The 12761-nt window shown below is 44.6% G+C and overlaps 1 protein-coding gene across 2 annotated transcripts; it reads left to right on the forward strand.

The window, feature by feature from the left end:
- Positions 1–2531: 2531 nt before the first annotated feature.
- On the forward strand, positions 2532–6153 carry selenop (selenoprotein P). 2 transcript variants are annotated; one of them, XM_064972605.1, is made up of 5 exons: positions 2532–2641; positions 3358–3589; positions 3755–3967; positions 4088–4205; positions 4314–6153. In XM_064972605.1, exons 2-5 carry the CDS (start codon positions 3387–3389, stop codon positions 4977–4979), a joined length of 1200 nt encoding a protein of 399 aa, XP_064828677.1. In that variant the 5' UTR covers positions 2532–2641; positions 3358–3386; the 3' UTR covers positions 4980–6153. The 2 variants fall into 2 exon arrangements, with proteins under 2 accessions (XP_064828677.1, XP_064828685.1); XM_064972613.1 differs by having other exon boundaries at positions 2541–2641; positions 3361–3589.
- The last annotated feature ends 6608 nt before the right edge of the window (positions 6154–12761 follow it).

A 12761-nucleotide genomic window follows, 5' to 3' on the forward strand; every position in this document is an offset into this window, starting at 1 on the left:
AAGAACCGGTTGAAAGTTTCGGCTGAATGAGAGACACCGGTTGAGAAATTCCTACAGCATTTTCCTCCAGAAGTCATGAGAAAATTGTCCGGGTGTGGGGACTGTGCGAGGGGATTTATACTACTACCTGTACTTATTGGTGGCACAGACGCTGTTTCATCCTTTCCTACACTTAAATTACTCTTGCCGAGTGATTGCGTCTGAAGCTGGGCTTGCAGCACAGCTATCCTTGCCATAAGGTGATCGTTCTCCTGTATATTATGAGTACAGTGACTGCAATTAGAAGGCATAATGTTAATGTTACTACTTAGCTTCGGTTGGTGGAGGTCCTGACCAATCACGTCCGGTGTGAAAAAGTTTAATGAAAAAAGTTGAGCGGGGGGGGGACACATGTATATATAAAACGGTCATTAAAAAGTAAAAACCGTAAGGTTAGCAACAAACCGCACAGCAGCACTTAAACAAGTCTACAAGTTGTGACCGGAAATGACATTGTTGCTCTCGTCTTCCTACAGTTGCAGTAAGTAGGCTTCTCTTTCAGTAGCATCCAGATGCTTGTTCCAATTCGCTTGCTTCGTGTCATTGTTGCCCACTTAACGCGAGCAGCATGCCGTGGCTATGTGTCCTTTCTTCTTGCAATCCCGACGCTCAAAATCTTTGTAGTGGCACTATTCTGGGTTGTGCCCTTTTCCAGCGCAATGGTAACATGGTTTACCTGTTGCTTCCGTTTTCTTGGCAATGCTTTTCTTCGACTGCATTTGCTTTAAAAGTATTTTGTGAAAACTGCTGTGCACTTTTCTTCGTTATTTCAAAAGAAAAATTGCATATCCACAGCAAGTGCTAATGTTACTTTTTTTGTGTGTGAGCTACGTTCAGTAAACGGTCTCTCAGCTATGCACTTTTAACATCGCACACAAATCTATCACGTAATGACTCTTCAAGAAAGTGACCAAATGTGGCTGATAGTTTTCTTAAACTAGCTAAGTACTCACTTATCGACTCTCTCTCTCAGTTAACTCCTTGCATGAAACTTGCATCTTTCAGCAATAAAATTAATCTTTTCAACAGCATTTTTTCACTTGGTTCTGAGGCGCACATAAGTCCATTAACAAATTGTGAGTCTTTCTGCCAACAATCGTCAGAAAAATGGCTTTAGACTTGAGCCCATTAGCTTCAAAATACTGTTCCAACCTTTCCAAATAGGCTTCTAAACTTTCCTCAAAGTGAAAATCCTCGGCCTTGCCGAACACCATCTTCGGTGCTAGCTTTTCTACACAGACTGTGTCGATGGAGCTAACGCTTTCTTGCTCGCTCTGTTCCCCTTCGGACAAAAACTCCATTACCTCTGTTGCCAATCTGTTGCATCCCTTGGTAAAGGAAGCAGGGTTATTTTTAGTTATTGCAAAGAGAAACTTAATAGTATAAAGCATTAACATCCCAAAGAGGTTTATTTCCAACATGACAGCATATACAACATAGCCGGTTTCAAGCTGAGTCCATCCTAACCCGCTCAAAGGAAGCACACTATAATACCTTGGCAAACAACCAATGAGGGCCTGCCAATAAAACTATGCTCATCCAATCAGATACATATTTCCAATATCATGCACTGAACATGTGCATACCATTTTAACCAGGTGTGCTGCTTATCTCTCAAACACTATAGAAATTATTACTTTTAGGTCACTGTGCTCGAAGATAAGCCTTTTGGTTGCTAAAAGCTCTTCATCATTGCCTTTCTCTAGACAGTTCATAGGACAACTTTGGGCTTTGTCTTGCACTTATTTACAACAATGTAGCTTTCACGGGCAGCAAGTCCATACATGTTTTTTTCCATTTTCCCTGTGTACTCTCCTCACTTTAATACACACACACACACACACACACACACACACACACACACGTTCTCCTCTGTGTTAGAGTTCTCTGTTTTGTGTCTGTGTCCAGTTAGGCAATCAGCCAATGCATTTGTGTTGGCCTGCATAACGTGCTGGACACTGGCCAACCCCCACTCTCTCCCCTCACTCCCTTTTTTCACTTTTCCCCTCCAGGGAAAAACAGATAGTCAGAATGTTTTGTTGTTTAACCATTCTGTTGCAGGCCAATGAATGAGACAGAGGTGATCATGCAGTAGTGAAAAAAATCTGGCAATTACGTTTTAGTCATGTCTTTATTTTCCTAATGCAATGGCAGACAACAGACAACTATAAAGCTGCCACGAGAGAGTTCACTTTCTTTCCATGTAACCCTTTCACACGCTCGAGTAGCTCGCGCTTTGACTTGACTTTCAATCAAGTCCGGTTCGGAGGCGCTGTGAAACCAGAAAGTTCGACAGACAGAGAGCTGGCTGGTGGCCGAGATTACTTTCCATGTGTTCTGTGTACTCCCTTCATAAACACTTTTCAATTGAAATGTGATGACCATAAACGATTAACTACAGTATGATGGTATTACATAAGAGTAACTTATTAAACTGCTGCAGTGCAGGAATACAGACCCCTTGTTGACCTTTGTCCTCCTTTCGGGCAGGCAGGAAAACAACACTGCTAGCATAAAAGGGAGAGCAGAGTTGAGGGTTGTTGTTCTTCCAGAAGCTACTTCTAGACCGAGCTGAGCCGACTGAGGGACGTTTTACTAGACAGTAAGTGACTGCAAAATAATTTCCTAACTTTTTGTGCATGTTGATAAGACCGAGCTTAATTAACTCGCTCTCTTTTTGACGTATATAACCCTGTGATTCCCGATCACTTGAACAAATTGAGACAAAGTGTTTTGCTACTTCTTTAGCTTGTGTTGTCTCCATATGGCATATAGGCTGTATTTGGTCATTTCCAGTTGATTGTCAATTGTGTGTTTCTAAAATATGAATACGCAGAGAGAGAACTTTCTGCACTTACCCAGCCCCACCGAACCTTTATTTTTCTGCCGTTCATCAGTATGCCTTTGGTTGTGCAATATACTTTCTAAATTAACAAAAACATCTATCCCTATAATAAAAGTCTAGAAATGTAAAACATTTCATACTAATCCATTTCTTTTCATGTCAGCAAATAAATACATTTGTCTCTTTTTTTTAATGCCATTGATACAACTGATTTTCCAGGCAGCATTACTTTTAATTAATATGTCTGATAAGGGAATGACTGAGGGGAAAGAGACGAAATTTAGGAAGATTGGGACACAAGCCAAAATTGAGTTGATCTTTAACTCTTGTGTCCAACTATCTACTACCAGGCACAGTATTGGGACACAGAAAATTGTGACATGGCATTGAACTACTCTACAAACCCTGTCCGCATTACCTGAGCAGACTCGTACCTGACTTGCTTTATATATATATCTCATGCACCCCCTCAGCAGATCAAGCCTGCGGGTGCAGCACCGTGATGTGGGCGGGACTAAGCCTGCTCCTGGCTCTCTGCCTGCTCCCTGGGGGCGGAACAGAGAGTGAGGGGGAAGGGAACCGCTGTAAGCCGCCACCTGGTTGGAGCATTGGGGAGGTGGAGCCTATGAAGGAGGTCATGGGCCAGGTCACGGTGGTGGCCCTACTCCAGGCCAGTTGATTGTTCTGCTTGGTGCAGGCATCCTTGTAAGTGAACCAGATAGGGCTCGGTTCCATTTTGGACCCTTAGCCACTTTCCTACCTATAGTGGAGTGTGGTTGTTATGCCTGTTGTTTTTGTTATTTGGTGATTACTTTTGACCATCTCTCAGTATCCTCATGTTTCACTTCCCTGTCGTGTTCCTCTGAGCAGATTGGATGGGCTGCGCCTGAAGCTAGAGGGTCAGGGTCTGGAGAATGTGACCTATATGGTGGTGAACCACCAGGGGGAGCAGGCCCAACGCCTACACACCCTGCTGAGGCAGAAACTATCTGAGAACATCACGCTATACAAACAACAGCCCAAACAGGAAGACGTGTGGCAGACCCTGGACGGAGAGAAGGATGACTTCCTCATCTATGACAGGTCAGCTCCAGACTGTGGTCTCTCTGTCTGCAGTCAGTCTTCTCAGAAATACAAACCGTGCTCATCATGCTGTCTGTTTCCCTAACAATTATCCTTCTCTCGCTCTCTTCTCTCACCCAGATGTGGTCGTCTGACCTACCATATCTCCCTGCCCTACTCCATCCTGGGTACTCCCTATGTAGAGAACGCCATCAAGGAGACCTACTGCACACGCGTCTGTGGGGACTGCACGTATGAGGTATACACACACACACACACACACACACTGGGCATGTCTGTGTTTGTATGTGAGAATTAGCTCTGAGTTATGGAAAACAAACCGAGACCCATCTTTTCCCCCACACAGAGCAAGGAGATCCCAGCAGAGTGCAACAGGACAGTAGAGGCGAAGCCTGAGGGAGAGGAGAAGCCAGTCACCGGAAGGGAGACAACTCATGGTGGACACGGCCATCATCACCATGGTCACGGTCACAATGGCAACCGCCATGGTCACAATGGCAACCGCCATGGTCACGATCACCATGGTGAGAGGGGGATGGGGCGCGGTCACGGTCGTGATCATGGGACCGAGCAGCAGCACCAACATGACACTGAGGGGCTCCAACACGGCCAGGCCCATGGCCAGTTGCACATTGGTCAGGAGCATATGGGTCAGCAGGCGGTGCAACTGGGCCAGATGCCCCAGGAAGGGCAGCGAGGCCATATTATGCAGAATCCCTGAGTGAAGGGGAGGTCCAGGTGAAAGGTGGAGCACAGCTGACAGTGGAAGGAGGGGTCTGATCTAAGTCCCTCTTCCAAGGCCAGCTGATGCTGACACTGACGGAGGCTGTTTGGCGATGGGGTGAGCAACGAGCCAATCGGGCTCTGACACTGTGATGAGGCACTGCCTGCCTCCTGACAGTGACAGGGACTGATGGGCCTCAGGGAGACCTGACAGTGACGCTCGTCCCTCGCTGACTGACAGCAGCCTCAGCCAGTCATGTGAGCCTGACCCCTGGGTGTTGAGAGCTGAGGATGAGGGCAGCTGTAAGCAGGGCCATGGCTCTGTGACAGTTACCTTGCTATACCTTATAGGCCTCAGATTAACATCTGTGAGACAAACACCCGGGGCGAACCGCTCTTATAACATCTTACCAACTAGTATTACCCTGGGACCGTGAAGCCACCCCTGACAGAGAGAGATGGGAGGACACACATTGGGTGTGGTAGGTGAATGCCAAGCCTAAACCCATTACGATATGGGAAAAAGGATTGCATTTGAGATGTAACCATAGTGATGGTAAGACAGCAAGGTGGGTGTCCTCCACCATCTCCTTCTCTGTCAGTGCGTTGTGTCACCCTCCCAGGAGTGTATGGGGTGATTTATGTTAACGTTTCTCCTGCTCTGTTTTGCTCCCTCCATCCACAGTGAAGGCAGGCGCAGAAACTACGCTCTAGTGGCGTCTGTCTGATGTCCGGCTGGGGAGAGGAGAACGGGAGGGACTTATAATATGACCACCCCCCCCTAAAGTTCAAAATAACAAGAGCTTTGGAAGGAGTATGTAGTAGTAGTTGCCTATGCTGAACAAACTGGCATGATGGCTGGGAGAGATAGACCTGAACCAAAGTTGTTATACTCAGCGTTAGCAAAACCAATTTGGTTCAAATACATTGATAGTTCAGAATTTATTTTTTATTTTTTATTAGGCCTCCAAAAAAATTGATCTCACTAACATTTTACTTTTGCAATTGAATTAACTCTCAGGTGTTTTGGAGCAGTAGTGTGTTATGTAGATAAAGCTTTCAAACGTCAGTATCCGTCGCTCACAGCTGTGAGGATGTGTGTTTAGTTAGTCACTGAGTTATTTTAGTTTGGCAATATTGCACATATGTATAATGCACTCTTTGTGAACGAGCAAAACAGAGTGAACTGTTTAACTAACAAGTGAACACTTTTTTTTCAACTAACAAATTAATCGGGAACACTTTTTAACTAGCAAAAGAAACTGTCTAGAATGAGAGGTGGGTAAACAGAACGATTGAGCGATTGTTTGAGTCCATTTTGTACTTAATGAAGGGTTCTAGGGGAAGACAACTGTCACCTAGAACACCTGATGCTTTGTACAGAACACGTTCATTCTGATTGTGGACTGTTAGGTGGTGTAGCATGTAAGAAACAACGAATAAAGATGGTTGATGCACTCATATTGCAATGTTGTCTTGTTTATCTACTCAGAGTATTTCGCCTTTTATAAGCCATGTTAATCTCTGGCCTGTCACCTGACAGACAGACTGATCTTTAGATTACTTGTTTTGTTTGCATTTCAACAAATCAATGATTGACTGAAAATGTTACGCAATCATTTGAAGCTTTTTGGAGTGTTTTCACTGTCAAAGAATTTGGCACGTTGCCTACACGTGTCTGGCACTTCCAACACGTGACTCTCATGTTAGTCAAGTAGTGGGAGTGATATGACCACGAAAATGGCTCACACTTTAATTTGGATAGTCCATCTGTACATCCTCAGACTATCAGTAACATTTCAACTAACACTAAACTTAACCCTGATCCTAACCCTAAACATTAACCCTAGCCCTAACCCTTATTCAAAACCTAACCGTCACCTTAGCAAGCAGTTGCTTATGAACATCTACAGATGGAAAATCCGGACGATCCAAATAAAGTAAGACCCCAAAAATGTATCGTTGTAGTAATCACGGGCAACTTTTAAGTAGTTTGTGTGTAAAGTTTGATGCATGGTTTTAACAGTACATTAAAGCACACAAGCCCTTTTATTATTCTACATTGAAAAAAACTTTGCCTGCAATTCAGAACAACCACCACCAGATAGAAGAGGAGATCTGTAAAAGGTTCTAGAGCTCTCCTGCCAGAGTGAATCATTTTGTAGGTGCAGCCTGTAGACTAGTTCTTCTTATCAGAATATAGGTTAAGAGTCAGTGTTCCTTTTCCTTTGCGCAGAATACTGGTATCACAAAATAAATTCCAGGGAGGAAAATTGCTTCAAATGTCAGTTGGGTCATTCCACCAATTCAGTGCCTGGTTGAAAAGACTTAATTTGAACATTCTGTCAGAAAGAGCACATGTTCAACTTCATAAGAGGTTAAATGATTTAAAAAAATACTATAAGTGCCAAATAAAGTAACAGGGTTGACGATTTAAAATCAGCCATAAATCTACTTGTGACCGGGGGAATGGAAGCTTGCTGTGTACGACCGGGAGTGGCAATTGAATTAAGATTCACAAAAAAATTGAAATTATAAAAACAATTCTAGCCTGTCTATGGGTAACAGGGTTGACATTTTCTAATCTACCCACTCAGTTTCCCACCACAAAACAGCAAAAAAATTCCAAAAAGAGTAGAACCAGCTGACCTGCTTTTTTACTATTAAATGTTAAAATATTTTAAAAGGAATAGTTTCACCATAACAGGGTTGACCATAACAGGGTTGAATAGTTTCACGTAACAGGGTTGACCTTAATGAGGGACAGACGTAAATAAATCATAATCACATTCAATAAATAATTTTCTTCAGAAATGACTTTGTCAAAGCAACAAAATAACTAGGGCTTCACGATGAGGGTGAACTTGGATACATTTTGGGATTAAGTGGGTTAAAATCTTCCTAAAGTGATACAGGGTTGACGGAGGGACATGACAAAATGTTTAAAGGCTTGCTAAAGTGCCAAAATTCCTCATATAAAACATTCTCAGTATAGTCTATATTATAGGGAACTTCATTTATTATAACAAGCCTTTAAAATGCAATATTGGTGGACAACTTCTAATTAAAATATCAAAGGGACGCAAAAGGAACTTTTTGTGGAACAACCCAGTTATGACAATAGTCAACTCCCTCTCTGTCTGTCAGTGTAGGCTGCTGAGTGGAGGTTGGCTCATAATAATGGCTGGAATGGAGTGATGTGTATGATACATTTCCAGCCACTATACTCCATTCCAGCCATTCAACACCATTCCAGGGGCTCCCGAGTGGTGCAGTGGTCTAAGGCACTGTATCTCAGTGCTAGAGGTGTCAATACAGACCGTGGTTCGATTCCAGGCTGTATCACAACTGGCTGTGATTGGGAGTCCCATAGGGCAGTGCACAATTGGCCCAGCATCGTTAGGGTTTGGCTGTGGTAGGCCGCTATTGTAAATAATAATTTGTTCTTAACTTGTCTAGTTAAATAAAGGTAAAAATTAAAATTTCCAGCTAGTCCAGCCATTACTATGAGCCGTCCTCCCCTGAGCGGCCTCCAATGGTGTCTATATAGTAGGCATAATATTGCTGCAGAACGCTAATAATAGTTGTGTTAAGAAGATTGTTGATATACTGAAATCCTTAGTTTAGTTACGTAAGTGTATGTAAAAAAAAATGTTTTAAATCTTTTAGCTGATCCAAGATTTTCTCAGGTAAGGCCCTTGAGAGTCACCGTCACTGAATTCACATAGCTAGTCAACAAATCAAACAATCAAAACAGACCTTTTTACTGTGACCAATAGGTTACCTTTGTGTGACCAAATGTGACAGACTCAGACCGATAGTGGTCAAGTTCCTAAGGTTCGAGGACAAAATGGCTGTTCTGGAGATTGCCAAAAACTTGAGAGGAACCAACATCTTCCTCAAAGAGGACTTCTCTGAACATGTGTGCAAGAGGCAGAAGTAACCTATCCCAGCTATGCAAGCTGCCATAGAGCGTGGGGACATTTCCTACATCTGCTACGACAAGCTCAATGTCCACGCTCCGTCCCAAAAGCTTGGGAGGAGTGAGAGAGCCAAGCTTCTGAGTCGGTAGCTTCAGCACAACGTCACACAAATGCAGCAAAAAGAAAGGAGGACCAAGGCACTCTTTGTATAATTAATTAAAATGCCTTTATTTGTATGGCATGTTCAATGGAAAGAAAGTTTCAAACACACACACACGCAGAAATACCAACTGGCACTCACAAGTACCTGACTGATTGATCATATCTTCACTAACGCTGGAGAGCTTTGCTCCAAAGCAATATCAGTTCCTATTGGCTGTAGTGACCATTGTGGCAATAACAAGGAAAGCAAAAGTGCTAAAGGTTGGGCCTAAAGTAATTTATAAGAGATCTTATATCTTCTTGTCGAAGATGTAAAAAAATTATGTTGGTCTGATGTGTACGAGGAATTGAAATATTACATAAACATAAAATATTAAATTATTTTACCAAACCAAGATAAACGACAAAACACAATGGGAAAAGACTTTGCAGTACCTTCAATTATATTATGGGCAGAAAAGTTGATGGGATCACTTATAACAAAGCCTTCAGATATTGCCAATCATTTCAATTACTATTTCACTAGTAGAACTCAGAAGTGAAATGCCAACATTAAACCATCATATTTGTGTATAAAAGATATACAGTAACAATTAAAGAGAAGAATTGCTATTTTGAATTTGGTCAAGTTAGTGTTGCAGAGCTGGAAAATCGATTCTAACCCGTCAACAGGGTTGGGGAGTAATGGATCACATGTAATTACATATGATTACATGTCATCCGTTACATGTAAGGGATTACAAAAAATGGTAAATGTAATCTGTTACGTTACCAGCAAAAATATTGTAATCAGATTACAGATACTTTTGAAAACTAGATGATTACTTCGAGAATTACTTTTAAATTCAGAAAGGATTTTTGCGAAAAAAAAATATATTTGACACCTCTGTTTTCTCAATGACATTCAAATCAGGCTTGAAAAAAGGTGCAAATTTAAGTTTGTTCCACCTGAGCAAATCTGACCACAAGTCAGAGACCACTATGATGACACACCAAGTGTGTTTGATTGATCACGGGAAAAGAGCGGGAATAGGCTTTTGTAGGCGTCAGTCCAAGCCATGTCTTCCAATGGTGCGACTGCTGTCGGCATCCAAAGATTATCCAATTTGAATAAACACGTGGAGGTTAGGATGACAGCAGTGGTTTAGTCTACGGCGATACGGATATCACTTATTATTGATACCTACTTAGAGCATTGATGTGAATCACACTGCTGCTCTCATTTAGCTATTTGCGCCTTACGTATTGTGGTTGTTGTGGATGACTGTTCACAAATCTAAATGTGTATTTGAACCCAATAATGGTTGAATTCAAAGTTAAGTTGACTATCAATCATTGATTTTGAAACCATTGGACAGCCAGTGAAAAATGTGCCTTGCAACAGCTGCATAGTGCGGATCCAAGCCTATGGAATAAAGTGGGGATTTTATTGCTCAATCTAATTGATGCTGATGAAAAAAAATCCATGTTTACTAATGGACATCAAATGGAAACTTGCTCACTTTTGATATATTTCAAAAGGGGCAATCTGTAGTTGCTACATCCATACACACACACACACTGTTATGCACTTGAGTGAAGACCCAAAAGCGGTTTAACAGAAACAGAGTTCTTTTAATGAGAAAACAGGAATGGCATAGATCCTCTTCCGACGTTGTCAATGGCACAATAGACTACCCGCAGAGAGGGCGACAAATGAAACATAAAGTCCCTCTGATGAATAGCTGGGTAGCGGCGACAGGCTGCAGGTCGCTCTGGGTCGGTGCGGGTCACAGAGGAACGGTGGTACCTGATCACACGTAGCATATGATGAACTGGACACAGTACAAACGAAAGACAGTTAGAAGTGTACAGGATGCACCTGCCAGGCAGACTCCGACAGGATAGGACTAGGAGGAAGCAAACGAGACGATAGCTTGCTTCTGGCATGAGAAACACAAACGAGAATCTGACACCGAAAGTAGCAGGAACAGAGAGAGAAATAGAGACCTAATCAGAGGGAAAAAAGGGAACAGGTGGGGAAAGGGTGAACGAGCTAGTTAGGGGAGATGAGGAACAGCTGGAGAAGGAGAGAAAGAGAAGGTAACCTAATAAGACCAGCAGAGAGAGACAGAGTGAAGAGAAAGGACAGGAACAGACATAATAAGACATGACAGTACCCCCCCCACTCACCGAGCGCCTCCTGGCGCACTCGAGGAGGAAACCTGGCGGCAACGGAGGAAATCATCGATCAGCGAACGGTCCAGCACGTCCCGAGAGGGAACCCAACTCCTCTCCTCAGGACCGTACCCCTCCCAATCCACTAGGTACTGATGACCACGGCCCCGAGGACGCATGTCCAAAATCTTACGAACCCTGTAGATAGGTGCGCCCTCGACAAGGATGGGGGGAGGGACGAGCGGGGCGCGAAGAACGGGCTTAACACAGGAGACATGGAAGACCGTGTGAACGCGACGAAGATATCGCGGGAGAAGAAGTCGCACTGCGACAGGATTAATGACTTGAGAAATACGGAACGGACCAATGAACCGCGGGGTCAACTTGCGAGAAGCTGTCTTAAGGGGAAGGTTCTGAGTGGAGAGCCATACTCTCTGACCGCAACAATATCTAGGACTCTTGGTTCTACGCTATTAGCGGCCCTCACAGTCTGCGCCCTATAACGGCAAAGTGCCGACCTGACCCCCTTCCAGGTGCGCTCGCAACGCTGGACAAAAGCCTGAGCGGAGGGGACGCAGGACTCGGCGAGCTGAGATGAAAACAGCGGAGGTTGGTACCCGAGGCTACTCTGAAAAGGAGATAGACCGGTCGCAGACGAAGGAAGCGAGTTGTGGGCGTACTCTGCCCAGGGGAGCTGTTCTGACCAAGACGCAGGGTTACGAAAAGAAAGACTGCGTAAGATGCGACCAACAGTCTGATTGGCCCGTTCGGCTTGACCGTTAGACTGGGGATGGAAGCCGGACGAGAGACTGACGGAAGCCCCAATCAAACGGCAAAACTCCCTCCAAAATTGAGACGTGAACTGCGGGCCTTTGTCCGAAACGACGTCTGACGGAAGGCCATGAATTCGGAAAACATTCTCGATAATGATCTGAGCCGTCTCCTTAGCAGAAGGGAGCTTAGCGAGAGGAATAAAATGAGCAGCCTTAGAGAATCTATCGACAACTGTAAGAATAACTGTCTTCCCCGCTGACGAAGGCAGTCCGGTGATAAAATCTAAGGCGATGTGAGACCACGGTCGAGAGGGAATGGGAAGCGGTCTGAGACGGCCGGCAGGAGGAGAGTTTCCAGATTTAGTCTGCGCGCAGACCGAACAAGCAGCGACAAATCGACGCGTCACGTTCCCGAGTGGGCCACCAGAAACGCTGGCGAATGGAAGCGAGCGTACCCCGAACGCCGGGGTGGCCGGCTAACTTGGCAGAGTGGGCCCACTGAAGAACGGCCAGACGAGTAGGAACGGGAACGAACAGAAGGTTCCTAGGACAAGCTCGCGGCGACGGAGTGTGAGTGAGTGCTTGCTTTACCTGCCTCTCAATTCCCCAGACAGTCAACCCGACAACACGCCCCTCAGGGAGAATCCCCTCGGGGTCGGTGGAGACCTCAGAAGAACTGAAGAGACGAGATAAAGCATCAGGCTTGGTGTTCTTTGAGCCCGGACGATAAGAAATAACGAACTCGAAACGAGCGAAAAACAGAGCCCAACGTGCCTGACGCGCATTAAGTTGTTTGGCTGAACGGATGTACTCAAGGTTCCTATGGTCAGTCCAAACGACAAAAGGAACGGTCGCCCCCTCCAACCACTGTCGCCATTCGCCTAGGGCTAAGCGGATGGCGAGCAGTTCGCGATTACCAACATCATAGTTACGTTCCGACGGCGATAAGCGATGAGAAAAAAACGCGCAAGGATGGACCTTGCCGTCAGAGAGGGAGCGCTGAGAAAGAATGGCTCCCACGCCCACCTCTGACGCGTCAACCTCAACAACGAACTG

This window comes from Oncorhynchus masou, chromosome 1 (assembly GCF_036934945.1).
Source record: "Oncorhynchus masou masou isolate Uvic2021 chromosome 1, UVic_Omas_1.1, whole genome shotgun sequence".
Classification (NCBI taxonomy): Eukaryota; Metazoa; Chordata; class Actinopteri; order Salmoniformes; family Salmonidae; genus Oncorhynchus; species Oncorhynchus masou.